This window comes from Magallana gigas, chromosome 5 (genome assembly GCF_963853765.1).
Source record: "Magallana gigas chromosome 5, xbMagGiga1.1, whole genome shotgun sequence".
Taxonomy (NCBI): domain Eukaryota; kingdom Metazoa; phylum Mollusca; class Bivalvia; order Ostreida; family Ostreidae; genus Magallana; species Magallana gigas.
In genome coordinates, this window is record NC_088857.1 from 22751152 (window position 1) to 22771443 (window position 20292).

Below are 20292 nucleotides of genomic sequence, written 5' to 3' on the forward strand. Positions count from 1 at the left end.
AAAACCAATTCTTGAGAAAAAAAACCCATTATATCATAGTTTGTACATCCAACTTGGAGACAGTTATATCATTACATTTACATAGATGTATCTGCTGTTTTATTATGTCCTTGCCATGTCAATTTCGACTTTTTCTATTTGCAGTTTTCCTTGATATCTAAAATTTATTTTAAAAAATCAAAAAATAATTACACACCCCTGAATTGTTAAATTTTGTTTTAATCGTGATTTAAAATTCAAAAGGATAAATGCACTTTAAAGGGGCAGGGTCACGATTTTGGTCAAAATTAATTTTTCTGGTTTTTTATGGTTACAATGCTTCAGTGATGCATTTCTAATAGTTAACCAAAAGCTAATGTTTACATTTTAAATTTTCAAAGCTTAGACCTAAAATGAATGTACCAAATGCTAGAAACTGTTTATTGATGTTGAATACTAATTAGCAGATAAAAAAAAACAGCTTGAAAAAAGGGATCTTTTACGGTAGCCTATATTGAACCAATGTGAATAAAAACATGGCACGAGCCTTGTTGACAAAACAAAGAATTGTGAGCTCTGTATCACTTATAACCCAACGACTGACTCTGGCGCTCAAATTTTGGTTGGCTAGTACTAAAAATGTCTTGCTGAAGCATGGACCACATTAAAACCAGAAAAATAAATTTTGACCAAAGTCGTGACAATGCCCCTTTAACACATCTAATTAGCTTTTCTTTCTTTGGCGTCTGTGCTGTTTTGAGTTCACATTCCTAATGTAAACACTAAATTATCACTGACCACAATGCATTCTGATTTCATACAACATTTGAAGGAATAACACTTTCGAATATTTTTGTTCGGTAAATAAACTCTTCGTTGTTTTCGTTCAACTGAAGTTCTCTATATTTCAGAAGTTCAACCGTTTCCGTGGGTTTTGGTACAATGTCTATTATATCTTTTAAAATGTCCTTTTTGTAAATAAATTCTCCGTTGTTTTCGTTCAAACAAAGTTCTCCATGTTTCAGAAGTTCGACGATTTCCATGCAAGGGTTTTAATTGGTGCAATGATCTATTATATTTTTCAAAATGTCTTTTTTCTATAGGCAATAATATCGTACAAATTGCTGCATCTATAATATGTGCTACAAAACAAAAAAAAAATACACATTCAGACATATATTTGTTCAACGACTACAAATGATTAACCATGCCAATTTTATACAGGTTGGTATATCGCAATATAGAAAAGTCGTATTTTGTACATATTGTCACTTAAGGCAAAAGTGCAAAGTTGCGAAGGCGAAGGAGCGATAGTAGTATTCACCTTTCGACATCGCATCTTCGCACTTTCGCCTTCGCAACTTCGCACTCTCGCAACTTCGCCCTAAAGGCGAAAGTGCGAAAGTCAAAGTGGCCTCATCGGAACACCATACACTTAACTTCAAAGCCAGAATAAAGTCATTATATTATAATCTACCATTTTAAGACCACCAGTTAATTCACGTGGTTTCCACTGCTTTACTAGTATTAGTTTTTTAATATCCTCTAGTTTTGCATTGTAATTTAAGTTTATCATATCATCTAAGTTTACTTAAAATTATATCCCTAGCAAGTCAAAGTTTGTATTGCTCCAATCAAGTTTCCAACTCGAGTGATGAAAAGTTTCTTTTGAAAACTTTTTACTCCCTTTATGATCCACACAATCTTGGTCTTCGAAAAGTTTATATTTAGTCCTGATATATCAGCAAAAAAATCTAGTTCTCTAAGAATACCATCTAATGTTTCTGGTCATCCATTTGCAAAAAAAGATGTGTCATCTGCATATAGTGAAATTTTGTATTCAGTATCTCCAGTTTTATGCCTTTCATATCTCTATTATTTCTAATTATTGTTCCTAATATTTCTACGCAGAGCAAGAATAAGTAGGGTGATATTGGATCACCCCGTCTGCACCCTTTTTGTGGGTAAAAATAATCTGATATTATTCCATATTGAATAATACATGTTTTTATTCAATTAAAATTGTTTAAACACACAAAGACTGGGGGTGGGGGGGGGGGGGGTATAGCAATAGAACAAAAGTGAAGAAAGCGGGGTTAAAAAATAGAACGAATTTGATTGGATGGAAGAGGGGTGTTCAACAGTAAAATAGAGGTCAAGGGTTGAAAATATAAGTGGAGTTAACATTTAGTAAAAAGGACGTGTTGTATAGAAGCTTCAAAGTTACTGGTATTATATACCGGTAACTATTGTATTGGTGCTTGCATTGGTAAACATGGTTGTTTTCCTTAAACAGTCAAAAGATGCCAAAAAGCCCTCCAATTAGGCAATAAACATTCATCACCTGATTATTTTACTACTATATGGTAAAATATGGCAGTTAAGGACGTTGTTTACTCAGGGTTTGAGTTCTCAAATCCGGATTGTAAAAAAGTTGGATTTCATGAGTAAAATTTGTTTTAAATACAAAAAGTATTAATGAAATGAATTATTATTGACATAACAATGGATATTTTTTCTAAATAATGGAATTAGGCTCTGACAAAGTTTGACGTTTAGCGAAACAGAGGAAATTCGGACAAAAATTTTCAGATTTTGTTTTCCACTGAAATATTTTTGGTAGTACTATAATATTTAAAGTTAAGATTTTATTTGTTAGTCAACATAATTTTGCATATTTTCTGTCGGTTTTATTTTGCAATAAACTAAGTTTAATACTATTATTATTTTAGCATTATCATCATTCAGTTTTTTGTTATATTGAATCAAAAATGGGTAGTAATTTGAAAACTGATAGAGGAAATTCGGACTAGAATATCTATAAAAATTGTGAATGAAAACTTAATGCTTTGTATGTCACTACCATTCATAAACTGTATTTTATTTGTTAAAGAGTTAAGCAATTTGTATTATTTTCACAATTAAAACAATCTCAATCATAGTGTAAAATTTTTATGGATTTTTCTTAAATATTCAAAAATTATTCAATGGCAATATTAACTCAAAAAGTAGGTTATTGACCTACTTTTTTGAAAGTGAAGAATAACACTACCTCGTGAGGTCTATAACACACAATAGTTGGTTTTTCATTATCATCAGTGGAATTTTTTTTCATTCTGAGTAAACGTCATCCTTAATGAAAGACTAGCTCAAAGAAATTATCAACAACACAGGCAGCTAATTCTAGACTTTATGAGGTATAACATTTTGTTCTATTTGTTAATTACACATACATTACATATTATAGAAAAATGACTATATTGATACATGCATGTGCATCTTCTTTGTAAATTGAAAGTTGTGTTGAAATTTAATTATAATGTTCCTATTCTATCCAATGAAGTTATAAATAGACATAACAGTTTGTGTTCATATCAAAGCTTTCAACATAGCAATTTGTTGGGCGCCCTAGTCGAAAAAGGTAACAAAGTTGTACAAACGGAAACTGGCAATACTTAAACACAAATGTACATGTATATATGCAAACATCCAATAAAATTGAGAAAAATGTCAAGGATCTTGTAAATTAACAAAACATTGGAATGTGGGGGGAAATGCTGCAATTGAATTGAGCTCACTTTTTTCAATCAAGTTACAACACAGAATAATTGATCACTTATAAGTAACTTTTAAAAGCAATCAATGTTTGACATTAAGTGGCATTACCAAACAAAGCACTGAAGTTTACACTGAAGTTAACACAAAATAGTTTAAAGTAAAACAAGGCTGCCCAAAGTTACTGTAATTCTACGTTTAACGTCACCTTCAAAATACTAAACCTACAAAGCGAGGGCAATAAAATTTCAACAAACAAAAATTTCAACAATGATGTTGTTTTTCATTTATATTAAAACAATTGCAGTGAACGCATTCAAGCTTATTGGAAATTAATTAACTTTTTAATGATCTTTCCTATCAGTTTTAAAGAAAAGTATCGATGTATAATTATTAACGTGCCCTAAATTTTCACATTTCTACAGATTGCAGTATTTTAGCTGCAAAAAATAAAATCTAACTGGAAAAAAAATAAAACTGAAAATTGAGGTTTGTTTGTTTTTTTGAAACAACAATTTTGCCAAAACCTAGTGCGCGGGTAATGATAAACACAGATTTAACTTTAGACAGCCTAACTCCCAAATAATATTCATAACAATAATAATTGTTAAAAGAAAAACCAGCCACTGAATTTGTTTGACTCATTTTCATTTTTCTAAAGCTTAATGGTTTCCATTTTGAACATATTTTCTTTTCTGACTTGGAAATATGTTAAAACCTATAACTGTTCTTGTATCTATGTAAAATGGTACCCCTAAGTTTCTATTTTAGCAGTGCTATATTCAAATTATCAAGACACATTTTCCCTTGATTGTCCTAATCTGTTCAGGCATCATCAAACAAATACATGGATTTAACAATGTTAGGAAAAAAGTATTCATAACTACATTAGATTGAAAAAATTCCCAAAATACATACACAAACTGTTTTTGATATATTTAAACCATGACATATCTACCTATCCATCATTTAATTATTTGAAATGGAGGCATGCACTAAACTTTGCCCAAATCTTACTAAAGTAAGGTTTTACAGATTACCCAACAAATGGCTGAATTTGTCAGCTCTCTGTCTCTTTAATTCTTTATAAACATGTACAGCTTCCAATACAAGTATTACCAGTACTCGATGCTGGTCCTCGTAGACCCTATTATTTATAAATAGTTGAGCCCAGTTACATGGGTATTACAATACCGGTAAATAATACAAACATTGGTCCATGAAACCAATATATGAAGAAAACTGGAGAACATTTTCCAAAAAAATTTAAAGAGACTATTCGTAATTTGCTTTCTAACTAGGTTTTTCTAAACCCTCTTCAAGGTTTGACTGTCTGTCTGCCTGTTCTAGAGGGTGCGAAAGAGAGTCTGTATCACTGTGACTAGCTCCGTATTTGGCCTTTTCATCATAGTTTAGTTTTGTAGACTCGTTGCTAGACTCTGGTGGGGGTCCCAACACAATGGGGGAATCCCCGCCCATCTTAGGTTGCTCGGTTACCACATGCTCAGGTGAGCCTGATTCTGGACTGCTAAATTCATCCTATATAAAATCACAAATTTAACTTATCATTACATACCAGTAAATGAACATCAATCCACAATAAAATCAACATTAAGAACAAAGCTAGTACAGTAAAACTCGGTTATAGCGAAGTCCTAAGGACCAATGGATCTGCTTCATTATATCCGTAATTTGTTATATTCGCATAACGAATTCCTAATAATAACTATTGCAAATTCACTATATTCATGTTTTTTCTTTCACCAGACTACAATTTTTGTTAATTGAGGCTTAGAATGAAAATACTTTCTTTTGATACCTTTAATAATCGGATTCTGAATTTAACGACTTATGTGAAATTATTCACCCCTACGGAACTCTGAATTAGTTCGCTATATCAGTAAATTTGTCATATCCGAATTCGTTATAACCATCAAATTTGGCAAAGATTTGATAAGATTTTTAGTGGGGACTCAAAATAAACCCTTCACTATATCCAAGATTTCGCTATAACCATGTTCTTGCTAAACAAGTTTTACTGTACATAGTATATACCGGTATATATCCAAGTATTGCATTATCTCTATAATTACAACTGAAGGTTTGGATTATTAAAACAAATGATGATAATATAAACAGAAGTGTAAATACACTGGTATCATATAAATTCAATTATTTTGTTATAATGTTTCATTGACTTGCTATAAGTAGCAATAAAAACAAAAGTTAATTAATAAATATAAAACCATGGTTTTTATGAGTTCATAATATCGAATAATATATTGAACCCAGGTTCAATATTTTGTGGTATCAAAATGTTATATGACACCTGTATATAACACAGAGTATGATTAAATAAACAACAGATCTGTCTTAATTAATTAATCAACTTTAAACTCATAGAGAGAGAGAGAGAGAGAGCAAGCACAGGTGCCTGATACCTTGCGTGAGAGAGAGACAGAGCACTTCTACATGTACATTGTACTTCATTTAATATGTCTTCACACGTTCTTCCATTAATTATAATCTATTAATCATGTTTGTTGACCTATGAATATGTTCAAATCAGGTTTTTCTAAATACCGGTAACTGAGTTTGTTATAATGTCTTCATTATATGGCATAGAATTATTGCAAATCTTGAAGGCGGGGAACCAAACCATTATTTCTAGTAAGTATGTACATAGTACATGAAAAGGTAAAATTAAGGTAAAATTAAAATCATTCCATTTATAAGAGAAGAATTGCATCCTACCCTAAAATATAAAAAAAAAAACCCTTGAACTTTTCTTTCTTCAACAATTTTTATTCACGACAGTTTAAATTCGATCTCCATTTGAATACAGAAGTGCCTAAAGAGTATGAATAACTATAATGAATGATAATTATTAGTATTATGGTAGTACAATTTGTAGGTACTGGGTACAGGAAAATCTATGGATGAGGTTTTCATGCAAGTCATGGTCACTGTTAGTGGTTAGTTATAAAGATATACTATGTACATGGTACACACGTACTTGGTGAGTGCCTGGGTGAGTAGTTAAAGTTCCTGAAACGTTCTATTTTCCAACTTGAATGTTGAGTGAATGGTGAGCGCACGCTGAACAGAATTTGATGAGCGTTTATGAACGGTAAATGGTGAGCAAACACAGAGCGCAAACACGAGTGCAAAGTGAATGGTTAACACAAGGTGAAGGATTGAATTATTTATTCGGAGTGACTCGGCAGTTATTCTTTCATTGTGTTACGTCAGTAATCAGGAAAAAATAACAAATAAACTACATGTCTGTATTGTTATCAGCCTAAATATAATATTATCTGACTGAACGATAAGTGAACGCTGAATGAAAGGTGATCGCAAGGTGAACGTTTTGTGAAAGGTGAGTGCGAACCAAGCTGAGAGCACAAGTGAACGCACGGTAAGCACACCATGAATGCACGAATAATGGAAAAGTAGAACGTTTCAAGGACTGTAGTATTAGCTTGGGGAAGCTCTGTGCATTAGTCTTTCAAAGCTCTGGCGAGGCAGAAAATTGAAATAGATGTTCTTACACGACGTACATGCAGATTTGCGTATTCTCCGTCTTCCTCGGGATTCGGTGGCTTCCATTTTCCGCAGCAGAAATTACAGCAACAGCAACAGCAGCAGCAGCAGTAGCAACCTGTGATCACTCCGCAGAAAATAAACAGAGCCTGCAACAGAGGTATGAATACCATCAGCATCCAAAGTACAGAGAAAGACATGACACATGTTACTTGTTGTCTTTTTCACAGCTTCAATAATAACAAAAATTCATCATGTTCACAATACTCAACCAAAACAAAATTTCACAATAAACATACAGTATTGCCCTTTCTTAAAAAAACACTTGACAACGCAAATCCATCTACTTAATGTTAAAGGAAAGATAAATTTAGAACTTACAAATTTGAAACCCCTAGATAGTGATCTAATCAATAAGGTATGTACTGGTACACATGTATCAAAACTTCTGTTAAAAAACACTCATTTGAATTTTTAAAAGAAAAATTCACAAATACATATTTTCCTCATCTCTGTAAAATAGTTAACATTGCACAGAATGTGTATACTGGAAGATTTTATCCTGGTTTTAAGAATATAAACACAGAACAATGATGAGGAATAACAGAAGACAGAAAAAAATTATCCCAAGGGAGGAATATTTAACCAGTTACAGATGTACCGTAACATGCTGAATCAGATATATATAAATCAATAAGTACTAGCCTTGCACCAGCCACTGGTCAGTAAGAGGTAGGTCGTGGCGTTCTCTTCCCCAAACTGGTCTGCCGCCCAGATTCCCAGCGACCCATACTCGTCATAGATCTGTCTCTTGGTGGTGTCCGTCAGAATTATATGAGCCCTGCTGATCTCTTTAAACTGAAAGTACAACAGCAAACATTAGTTTAAAACTAGGACTGTCCAAATGGGACTAATACCCCTGCAAGGCTAATTTAAAATGGGACATATACCCGGTAGTTGAATTGAATTACCGGTATTAAGGTTTGCGACACTAACATAAACAAAAGGCCAACAGGCCTTAACGGTCACCTGAGTACCATAGTCCAAACTCATGAGGATTCTCATATAATACATTTAATGAAGCTTAATTCAGGAGTAAAATAAAATCTAAAATATGGTAATGACCACCACCTTCTTACTTGAAATCTTACAACAAGGACATTGATAAGAAATAATTGTCCCATAATTTTGGTAACTTTCAAGATAGCTTTTAATTTTATATGTTTTTATTGACTTTATTAGATACAGTAAAAAATGGCTAGTGCTGGTATACATGTTTTATTATAAACAACAACAACCTCCCCTCTTTCCCATCTCCAGGGGCACAGACAGACACTCTCCCCCTTTGGACATTTATACGAAAACAAAAACCGCTGAAAAGTTATTTCGTTATATCAATTCTCATGTTTTACCTGTTCAGTTATCAACCAATAAAGCTCCACCCGACTTCGTGTCGTTGAGTGTAAAATAATTCTTAAACATCATGATTATGCATTAACACTATACATCCATTTTGACCCTGCCTAGAGTCAAAACCCATACTCTAAGGGAAATGAAATTTACAACTTTAGCAGAGGACTTCTTGTTTAACATTATAATTATGAAGTCAGTTTTTCTTACAGATGTTTAAGAGTAGAGAAGAAAATTTTTAAACATTATATGCATTAACATGACATGGTCATATTGCCCCCCCCCCCCCCACACACATGGCCTTAACCCCTGACCCAGGGGCCATGAATTACACAATTCAGGTAAAAAAGTTTGTGGACATCATAACTATGCATTCAGTTTTTTCCTCACATGTGTGGGAGTTGAGAAATTTTTGAAAATTTGGCTTTTTTTGCACATTTGGCCCCGGCTGTGGGGCATCAGGGTTGGTAGAGCCATGAACTTCACAACTTAGATTCCTCTTACCATAGAGTTGCTTTACACCAGAAATGGTAACATTTAGCCTTCTAGTTTTCAAGAAGTTAAAAATGAAAATTGTTAACACACAACGCATATTGCACCACGACGGACGAAGACCAGTTGCAATAGGTCACCTGATTGACTCAGGTGACATAATAAAATGTGTAAGGATTACCTCCCTTACTTTTCAACATCAGTGTACAATATATAGGAAAAGGAAAATGAAAACTGTCATAAAATCATTAAATCTTGTCTGATCTTAATAAAATTTGCAGGTGCACATTTTCAGATGGTTTTTAACATATGTACAAATTTACAGACTGTTCCATGCAGTAGTAAAATATTCTATAGGGGGGACAAAATTGCATCTTCAGGTAGACAGACAGACAGGGTGAAACCAATATACTGTGGTTTCATCCATATTCGTTGAATACCAATTTTCGTGGATTTCGTTGTTAAGTTGATCCACGAAATTTAATGTTCATTGAAGTGCAATATCTATTAACATTTTGTATTGATATGGTCATTGGCAACGAATTTACATATCCTTGAAACTGTGATTTTCACTTTATCCACGAAAATTGATACCCTTGAAAATTAATGAAACCACAGTACCCCCTAAACACTGTTTGTGGGGGTATAATAATACAGTCGCACCTGCTTTAAGAGTCCACTTGTGGGACAATGGCAAACTTGCCACTTAAGACAGGTGGCCTCTTATTCCAGGTTTCAAATTAATGAAGAAAAAACACCGAGTACATTCATTTTCATAGCATCTGTAATGGTGGCGTACAGTGAGATGGTGAATGCACAGCTCGGATTGCTGAATAAACCGTTTATATCAATTTTAAATGGCCGTTTTAATTCAATTAATCTCTCAAGGGATTAAGAGCAAAACATTTTTTGCTTCATACGCTCGAAAAATAATTTTCAATTGATTAAATGCGGTAAACAAACATAAGTAGCGTTTCCGTACAAAGGCTATGTACTGAATTTAGTGAATTACGATAGCCAATGTTTTACCTCTTAAAACAAAGTGTCAAAATTTCTTTGGGATGTATACTGGCCGTTAATGGCAAGTGGCCGCTGATTAAAGGTGGCTGTAACAACAGGTTCGACTGTATTTACAAAACTCTACACCAGTATATGCCTCATAGAAATAAAAGTTAATGCATGTAATATTGCACTATATGGATTTTTAAAAGTCCCTTATTGTCTTTGAATTGAACTTGAATTGTGATAGACAGGAAATAGATCAATAATTCACTTAATATCGTTGCTATTAGTATATTTCCCAAATCACTGAGTGTATCAAAATTATCACTAAAGCATGCTCAGCATCATAAGCATGACAAGAAAGTCATTCTTCATTCAGCTTCCACTACATTGTGTGAGCATTGTGTCAACCAGTCTGTTCACCACTCGGTGACTTAATAGACCAGCTCCTGCTTTGTTTATCCCTTGATCCCATCCTCGTTAAATCCCTTCTTTGCTGACTGTACATATAAATATATGCTACATGTCTCGAAGGGCCCTAGTTTATGATTGATTGAACGCTCAAACAACAATTCTCTCCATAGATCCAGCTACACATGGCAAGTACATAGAGCCATGCTGGCAGTCAAGTGATGGCTGTGGGTAATTTGTATTTTTAACTGCTGCTAGCAAGCAAGTTGATCTCACTGTTAAACTTTTTTTTTTTTTTAACAGTGTATTATTCACTATTCATTTGTTTTGTGTATTGATTTCCAAGTCAAGACAGATTAAATTGGAGCAACAGTATGTTACATCATCAAAATTTAAAACAGTTAAAATACAAATGCAGGAAATCATGCAGATATTGGTTACCGGTATATGTATTTTGAGCTTTTATCTATTTAGAAAAAAATTCAAAAATTTAAAATATTGTGTGACCAGGTTTTTAAGAAATTGTGTATTTGACAAAATCAATTTCATGCAGGAAACATAAAAAAGATTTTTTAAAAATGTTCCCCTTTTAACTCTCTATCAATATCATTTCCCAACATACATTGCCATTTACATTTTCTGTAGTTGAGACAGCAGACTGGTCATATCAATTTAAGATTGACCTGTTAAGATTAATCAATTCAGGTGTAGCAAAAAAAAGACGCCCATCGGCCACATCACCCACCTGAGCAACAAGAGGCATGATAAAATAGCTTAATGGAGTCATAATTTTCTAACAGGATGATTTTATAGTCATATCACATGTTGAGCATTGCAGTTCTTAAAAAGACCCTACGTTGTTTAACCTACATCAAACCCCTTGTGAGGGGGCCAAAGTCTTAACAAATTAAAAGAATCAGCAATATGTCCAAATAAGTAAAACCATATATTATATCATTTGAGTTTTTGTGAATAATTAAAATGTTTTCCTTTGTATAATTGGATCCCCAATGTGGGTCCACCCTACTCCTCAAGATTTTGATTTTAACAAATTTGAATCTACATAATCTGAGGTTGCTTTCACTAGAGTTACAGATTTTCTGGGCAAATGGTTTTTTAAAGAAGAAAATTTTTAAAGATTTCTTTCTATATATTTCTATGTAAAAATTGTGGCCCCACCCAACCTCTGGGGGACCATGGTTTAAACAAACTTGAATTTACCTTACCTGAGGATGCTTCCACACAAGTTTCAGCTTTCCTGGCCGATTGGTTTTTGAGAAGATTTTAAAACATTTTTCTCTAGATATTTCAATGTAAACCCCCCCCCCCCCCATTATGGCCCTACCCTACCCATGGGGATCATGTTTTAAACAAATTTGAATCTACCATACCTGAGAATGCTTCCACACAAGATTAAGCTTTTCTGGTCACTCGATTTTTGGGGAGAAAATTTTTAAAGACTATATTTCCTATATAAAAATTCAACCCCCAACCCAATAGTGGTCCCATCCTACCCTAGTGATCATTTAAACTAGCTTGAATCTGTCCTACCTGAAAATACTTCCACACAAGGAACAGCTTTCCTGGCTGATTGGTTTTTGAGTTCTAGGTTACTCTAAATATTCTTAAGCAAAAATTCAACCCCCCATTGTGGCCCCACCCTACCCCCAAGGGTCACGATTTTTAAAACTATGAATCAACATTACCTGAGAATGCTTCCACATAAGTTTCTACTTTTCTGGCTTAATGGTTCTTGAGAAAAAGGTTTTTGAAAATTTCTCAAAAATTTCCAATAATTCCTAATTATCTCCCCTTGAAAAAGGGTGTGGTCCTTACAACTTTCACAACTTTGAATCCCCTTTGCCTCAGGGTGTTTTGTGCCAAATTTGGTTGAAATTGGCCCAGTGGTTTCTGGAGAAAATTTTGAAAATATGAAAAGTTTACAGACAGACAGACAGACAGACGGACAGACGATAGACAAAATGTGATCAAAAAAGCTCACTTGAGTTTTCAGCCCAGGTGAGCTAAAAAAGTCTATTCTCCCTACTGTGATAAATGTGAGATATGAAAAGCCTGAAGTCTGCAGCTGTATAATGCTAGTGTGTTGCATGCCGTACATATGGTCATTGGGTATACTCCTAATGTACACGGTATCCTTTATCAATATCTGATGTCAATTATTAAAGGGCAGTCTCAGCCACATTGAATACTGACACAGTTAGCTGTCAATTAACATCCAAAACATATTGATTACACATTCCTGGTGGACTTGTTACAGACGTGTTTGCCTCTTACCATCAATATGTACCTTTTACATACAATAGGAAAAAGGTGACAGATGAAATATTGATTAAATGTATCTCTATTTTGGACACACATCTGCTAAAATTACAGATGAAATATCAACACGGGTATTAAGATGATGTGTGTACCATTTGGTATGCATATCATAAGATGACAACAAACTCTACAAGTTCAGAAGTTTACACTGCTTTATATATTTATCTATTCAGGTCATATTTCAGGGGATAGAACATAAACGTTTTAAGGGCTACTGAGCTTTACATGTAGTGACTTATAAAATACAGTCCCTGAGAGTGCACTCTGAGCGCTTGTGAACGGTGAACGATGAGCAAACACAGAGTGCAAACGGACCGCAAACGCAAGCGCAAATGGAACGCAAGCGCAAGGTGAACGGTAAATGCAAGGTTAACGATATGTGAACGCTATAAGAATTAAAGCAAGAAGAACGATTCATTTGGAGTGCCTCGGGAGTTACTCTTCTATTGTTTTTCGTCAGTAATCAGTGAAAAATTACAAATAAACTACTTGTATGTATTGTTATCAGCCTAAATATAATATTTTGATTCTTACATAGAATTGAAACTGGTTGGATTGTGATCTTATAACATATGATAAAGAATACCCCTATTCATCTCAAGAGTACTTTCTGTATTCAAGAAGTCAGAGGTAGGAGAGGACTATGTAGACTTCCAACCATGACCTAGGACAGCGCTATTCTGTAGAAATAATACGTACCTTATCCGCTGCCTCAGGGTCATCCGGATTCTTGTCTGGGTGATATTTCAAGGCTAACTGAATAAACACAAACAAATCTGTCAATGCAACTTTGGGTTATTTATTGTACAAAGTTATTGATTAAAGAATAACATTCTATTACTTAAACCATATTTACATAAAATAAGCAAATTGATTGCTATTTCATTTACATTTTAATCTGTTCTAAGTAGAATTGAAAATCAATCTTGCTCAAGTAAATCATATATGGTATCTATTGTTTAAAACAAATTAGGTAAATATTAATTTGCTCAATATTTACAGGATATTTGGTTAATACATATAATATACTGACCCTTCTATAAGTCTTTCTGATTTCATCATGAGGTGCAGACTTCTCAACACCCATTAACTCATACAGACTGTTGCCCGATTTCCTGCAATACAAAATTACTAAATAATGTACCGTACCAAATTTAATGTGGCAGAAAAATACTGAATGTTGAACTTTTTTAAAGTTCAGCAGTATTGAGTAACTGCAATTGAATATACATGTATCTGTACATGTGTTAAATAATTTTCTTTCGGTTTCGCTCTAAGACCTGTCCCTATAGTTTAAAATGATGTAAAAACAATCATACAGCATCTTATTAATTTCATTTGTTCTGCCTCAGACTAGAACTGTAGAATGACACTGTATCCTTGGATAAAAAAGTGTCTAGAGATTGAATATCTACAATTCCTAAGAAGGAAAGAAGCAAAATATATATACTGTTCAGGGTTGTCGGAAGGTATTTCATATTGGGACAGCAAATTTGGGTGATATAACCAAATTTAAGTCCAAATAAAGATATATTCTACAATGTGTCCAATTATTCCTAAATGTAATGTTCTATTTTCAATTATTTGATGGCACTATAAGAAGTAAAGCTTGATTGTTTACATTTGACAATATTTGCACATTTTATTAGAAGAGTTAATATGAATATACAAGCATCACTTATGTTTCAATTTATCAGTCTCTGTTGCACATCAAAAACCACCAAAAAACTAGAACTGTCCTAATGGGACTAATACCCCTGCAAGGCTAATTTCAAATGGGACAAATAATTGAATCGAATAATAAAGGTTTACGACACATAAATAAGAAGAGGCCAACGGGCCACATCGCTCATCTGAGCAACAATAGGTATGATAAAATCAGCTTCATGGAATTATAATACCAAATATCCTGACAATGTGGTATAATACATGTAGATCCTGTACAAAAAAATATGTTTCCCCCGGATATTCTTATATTTATAATCAAGTTCCTTTTCTAACAGGATGATTTAGTCATATCACATTCCGCATTGCAGTTCTCAAAAAGACCCTTAACAATTGTTTATATACAGGATATAAACCTACATCAAACTTTGAACCCCTATAGAGGCCCAATAATCGTCCAGGGGCCACAGTTTAAACAATTTTAAAGAATCAGGAATATAAAAAATGCTTGCATCTAAGTAAAAGCATATACATGTATAATAACATTTCAGATTTTGTTAATAATTAAAATGTTTTTCTTTGCGCAACTGAATCCCCACTGTGGCCCCATCCTACTCCTAGATAACAAATTTGAATCTACACTATCTGAAGTTGCTTTCACTAAAGTTACAGCTTTTCTATGCAAATGGTGTTTTCTTTTAAATACTGTAGACGTACTTTTGTCCGCGTGGTATTAATTTACGCTATGAACGCGGGCACAAATTTTCCGCGGAATTTTATCCCAGTGTACTTAAAGTGCGTTTTCGAATTGCATTACATGAATAAGGATAATCGGAAGTTACTACATTATAGAACACTTGCATATACGTGTACCCAATGTATATCGTTTTTATCTATGCAAACTGTCAAACAAAGTATTGAGAATTCACATAATAAATAATTTAATCTCCTAAAGATTTGAATTTTCTGTAAATTTAATTGCATGAAATTTAAACTTCTCCAAGCTTGAGATAACGGCACGTGTCAGACGACAAATAGCCCCAAGCGGGTCTGTCTTTCAATGACCCAATTAACTACACGCTAAGACCCGTGTTTTTACTGCAATTCTTAGATCCCTTCGTGCTCTGATTTTTAATTGATAAAACTTATCAACTCATAATTTAAACGACATGTGAACCCATAAATTGACAGTTAATAAAGATTAAATGGTGTTTCAGACGATTTTAGCCAGCGTCGTAACATCTTGAAGGCTAACTAATGACCACCGACCAGTGCACAGCCGATAATTATACTGCTCATTGTGAACAGTTCTTACAATTTAAGTCCAAAGTTGAACAAATTCTAGGTAATGATCGAAAATTGCTCAGAACTATATTTAATAATAATTATTCAAATGTTGTTTTTTTTTCGTTCCGCGTAAATTTTTACCCGCGGATTAAATTGATATTGTGATTCCGCGGAATTATGACCCCGTGGAAAAAAATACGTCTACAGTATTCAAAGAAATTTTTCACTAAATATTCCTATGTAAAAATATGTCTCCCACCCCCCTTGTGACCCCATCCTACCCCCCAGGAATCATGATTTGAATAAACTTGAATTTTCACTACCTGACGGTGCTTCCAAACAAGTTTCAGCTTTCCTTCCCAAATGGTTCTTGAGATTTTTAAAGATTTGCTCTATATATTCCTATGTAAAAAGTTGCCCCCCCCCCACCCCCCCCCCCCTCAAAGGTCATGATTTTCACAACTTTGAATTTTCAGTACCTGAGGATGCTTCCACACAAGTTTCAGCTTTCCTGGCCTAATGGTTTCTGAGGAGAAGATTTTTAAAGATTTACTCGATATATTCCTATGTAAAAATTCATCACCCCCCCCCCTCCCCCCACTGTGGGCCCATCCTACCCCTGAGGGTCATGATTTTCACAACTTTAAATTTTCAGTACCTGAGAATGATTCTACATAAGTTTCAGCTTTCCTGGTCTAATGGTTTTCTTTAAAGATTAAGTCTATATATTTATATACCGTATAAAAATGCATCCCCCCCCCCCCCACATTGTGGCTCCATCATACCTTGGGAGTCATGATTTTCACTACCTTGAATATACACTTCCTGAGGATGCTTCCACATAAGTTTCAGCTTTCCTGACCAAATGGCTCTTGAGAAGAAGATTTTTAAAGATTTACTCTATCTATTCCAATGTAAAATTTGCCCCCCACCCCATTGTGGCCCCACCCTAGCCCCAAGGGTCATGATTTTCACAACCTTAAATGTTCACAACCTGAGAATGCTTCTACACAAGTTTCAGCTTTTCTGGTCAACTGGTTTCTGAGAAGAAGATTTTTTAATATTTACTCTATCTATTCCTATGTAAAAAGTCGACCCACCCCCCATTGTGGCCCCATCGTACCCCCAGGGGTCATGATTTTCACATGTTTGAATCTACACTACCTGATGATGCTTCCACAAAAGTTTCAGCTTTCCTGTCCTAATGGTTCGTGAGAAGAAGATTTTTGAAAAATTTTCGAAAATTTTCAATACTGGTAATTCCTTTGCAAAAGTGCATTACATGTACAATTGAAGAAACTCCACAATCCTGTAGGTTTGCCATTTTAATATACAGTTTTTTTAAATTTTGTCTATACACTTTAAGATTACATACTTTAACAAACTTTTCTATCACACATCTTAAAAGTCCTTCACATTTCTAAGAATATTTTCATAAAACAGGAAAAATACTCTTGAAAGATTTGAGAATTCTCAAATGACACAGAAAAAATTGCAAAATTTTACAAAGGAGAATAATAACCTTTAAGTATGAATTAATCATGAAAACAAAAGTCCCTGAATAATTGAACTTGGCATCCAAAGGTTAATATTGTCAAATGCTCTATCTTAAATGATCAGGCAACATATATGAAGTATAAGTTAAAAAAGTCATTTGTTATATATAACTGACTGGGTATCAATGCTGTCATATTGTGTTCCTCCCTGTGGTGATAAAAAAAAGTTATGAAAAAAGTTGCTGTGTTCCTTCATATTTTTTTTCCCCGACCTATTGACCAAAGAGGTATAGCATACTTGATATACGATCTGGCCTCAAATATAGGACTTTTGCAAATATCAGACATTCTTAATGTTATACAATATTTAGTTTGAATATATTCAAAGAAGCACAAATAAGACAATTTCCATACAAGAAGAGTCTTAATTATCTTACATGACATCATTAAAATATTCAGGTTTTGTTAGGGATATATAGGAAAGTTGTTAGTATACGATAAAAAATTGGATATTTGACTATTTAAACCACTCTAAACCAAAGAAATCCAATTAAAATTATGTTCTACAGGTATTGTAGTGCATGTTTACTTAAGGAATGAATTCAATTTTCAGAAAATGTTAGATGCATGGCTTAGTGGTTACACGGAGGTCTTTTTGATTTTGTGGTCGCTGGATCGAATCCACGAAGTAGTAAATAAATTTTTTCACTTAACCAATGTTAACTGAAACATGAAAATAATAGAGAGATTAAGTAACATGTATCTTATCTTCCAGCATAAGACATCAAAGCTGATACTGAAACATCTGTTAGCATCCTGTATCACCTCTTCAAGAAGATCTGGGAGGAAGAGAGTATTCCGGAGGAATGGAAAGAAGGCATACTTATCAAGCTGCCAAAGAAAGAAGACCTAAGGGAGTGCAGTAACTACCAGGGAATTATGCTCCTGTCAGTGCCAGGCAAGGTCCTCAACAGGATACTTCTTGAGAGAATGAGCAAGGCAGTCGACCCAAAACTCCGTGATCAGCAGGCTGGATTCAGAAGCAACAGATCTTGTGCTGACCAGATAGCTAGCCTACGTATCATAACTGAACAATCACTTGAGTGGAAGTCCCCACTTTATGTCAACTTCATTGATTATGAGAAAGCGTTTGACAGTGTGGACAGAGAGAGTCTCTGGAAGACACTGAGGCACTATGGAGTACCCGAGAAACTTGTCTCCCTAATTCGTACCACATACCAAGGCATGAAATGCAGAGTGACCCATGCTGGCCAGATGTCTGACAGTTTCGAAGTCAAAACATTAGTTCGTCAAGGATGTTTGCTGTCGCCATTTCTCTTCCTCCTTGTTATAGATTGGATTCTGAAGACTACCATATCAGACAGGAGGAATGGAATACAGTGGACACATCTGACACACCTTGAAGACCTAGACTTTGCTGATGACCTGGCTCTCCTCTCGCACAACCGAATTGATGAAGATAAACACCACTGCTCAGATACCAGTTACAGTTGGTGAAAGGTCCATCAAAGAAGTCGAGTCCTTCATCTACCTTGGGAGTGTGGTGGACAGACTGGGTGACACAGACTCTGACATCAAGTCAAGAATTGGGAAGGCATGGACTGCATTTTCCATGCTTAAAAACATATGGTCCTCTAAGAAAATCCACATTACCATCAAGCTGCAGATCCGTAACTCCATCGTGAAGTCCATCCTACTATATGGAGCGGAGACCTGGAGGACAACAAAAACATCCCTGCAGAGGATCCAGACCTTCTACAACACCTGTCTCAGGTGCATCTTCAACATCAGATGGCCTGATAGGATCTCAAATGAAGACCTGTGGAGGGAAGCAGTACAAGAAGCAATGGAAATGCAAATAAGACGTCGGAAGTGGGGCTGGATAGGACACACCTTGAGGTAAACCACCATCCAGCATTACACGCCAAGCCCTTACTTGGAACCCACAGGGCAAGAGGAAAAGGGGACATCCAAGAAACTCCTGGAGGCGGGATGCAGAGGCAGAGCTACAGGCACTAGATATGACCTGGAGCAGTGCCGCCAGAGCAGCCCAGAACCGTGTTCGTTGGAGGACTGTTGTTGATGGCCTATGTTCCTCATGGAACGACAGGCCTAAGTAAGTAAGTAATCTAATCTTCTGATTTTTAAAAAAATTATCTAGACTGTTTAGTTCAGTCTGAGTATGAGCACACCCAATATACCATGATAAACAGATCTCTTCATTAACACTATGCATGTACTCTATTTACACATAGACCCATTGCATTTTTTTTAACTTATCAAGGTTAAAAATATCAATAAACATTATACACAGAGTTTTCCAAATTTAACAAACAAGTTGTTACAGTTACCATTACAAAACCAGTATCTAGGTTTCGAAAATGATATTGCAACAGCTAGGTACCTGAAGCTATGTTTAGTAACAGGTACTTTCTGTCCAAACACAGTTGTAGGCGAAATAATGGGAAAAGGCCCTATACCTCTTTTTGAATTTTTAAATTCGTAATCCATAAATAAAAAATGTTTCGCCTGATTTACAAAATTTAAAGTGTACTTGCTTTGCCCCCCCCCCCCCCCCCCCAAGAAAATAGGCTTAACCCCACGGTCACATCTTTTACATATTAATAACATGTTAATGACCTGATGCACTATATGAAGTATAAATAATTATTTATATATAGTCAATGATACTGTAAATCACTCTGTAGTCACCTTTAAATATCATGAATTCAATTTCAACATGCATCAATTCATAATTCAAAAATACTTCATGATGTGTAACATGTATTTCCATCATCATAATTATTATCTACAATTCATCTCGAGTTGACTCTTTATATACCAGATCTTCAACGTGATCTTCATGATTTTTTGATTTTTAAATGCACGAACACACCCATAGTCCAAAAACATTTAAAAATTGTACTTACGATAAATGTCTTGGCCGATTCATTATATCCTTAAGAAGTGTCTGACGATATCTTTAACGGCAGTCAATGGATATGGCGAGCAGCTTCACACTTAACCATCTCTAAAATCGATTATCAACTGCTTCCCAATATCCCATGCCACTTGCAGAGGCCAATCCGGA

The 20292-nt window shown here is 34.6% G+C and overlaps 1 protein-coding gene across 2 annotated transcripts; it reads right to left on the minus strand.

Annotated features, from left to right (window-relative positions):
- Nucleotides 1-4599: 4599 nt before the first annotated feature.
- LOC105322692 (dnaJ homolog subfamily C member 5) lies at nucleotides 4600-20292 on the minus strand. Of its 2 annotated transcripts, none has more exons than XM_034478561.2 (6): nucleotides 20132-20292; nucleotides 13766-13847; nucleotides 13432-13488; nucleotides 7783-7935; nucleotides 7095-7226; nucleotides 4600-5073 (listed from the first exon to the last, which is right to left on the minus strand). In XM_034478561.2, exons 1-6 carry the CDS (start codon nucleotides 20152-20154, stop codon nucleotides 4828-4830), a joined length of 693 nt encoding a protein of 230 aa, XP_034334452.1. In that variant the 5' UTR covers nucleotides 20155-20292; the 3' UTR covers nucleotides 4600-4827. The 2 variants fall into 2 exon arrangements, with proteins under 2 accessions (XP_034334452.1, XP_034334442.1); XM_034478551.2 differs by having other exon boundaries at nucleotides 7086-7226.

What these genes read in the sequence shown, in the direction of transcription:
- LOC105322692 (XM_034478551.2), bottom strand. Translation starts at nt 20,154, where the DNA reads ATGAATCGGCCAAGACATTTATC. An exon ending in ACCCTGAGGCAGCGGATAAG is followed by an intron (nt 7,936 to 13,431) that starts GTACGTATTATT and finishes TTGTACTTTCAG; the next exon opens with TTTAAAGAGATCAGCAGGGC. An exon ending in CAAATCTGCATGTACGTCGT is followed by an intron (nt 5,074 to 7,085) that starts GTAAGAACATCT and finishes GATTTTATATAG; the next exon opens with GATGAATTTAGCAGTCCAGA.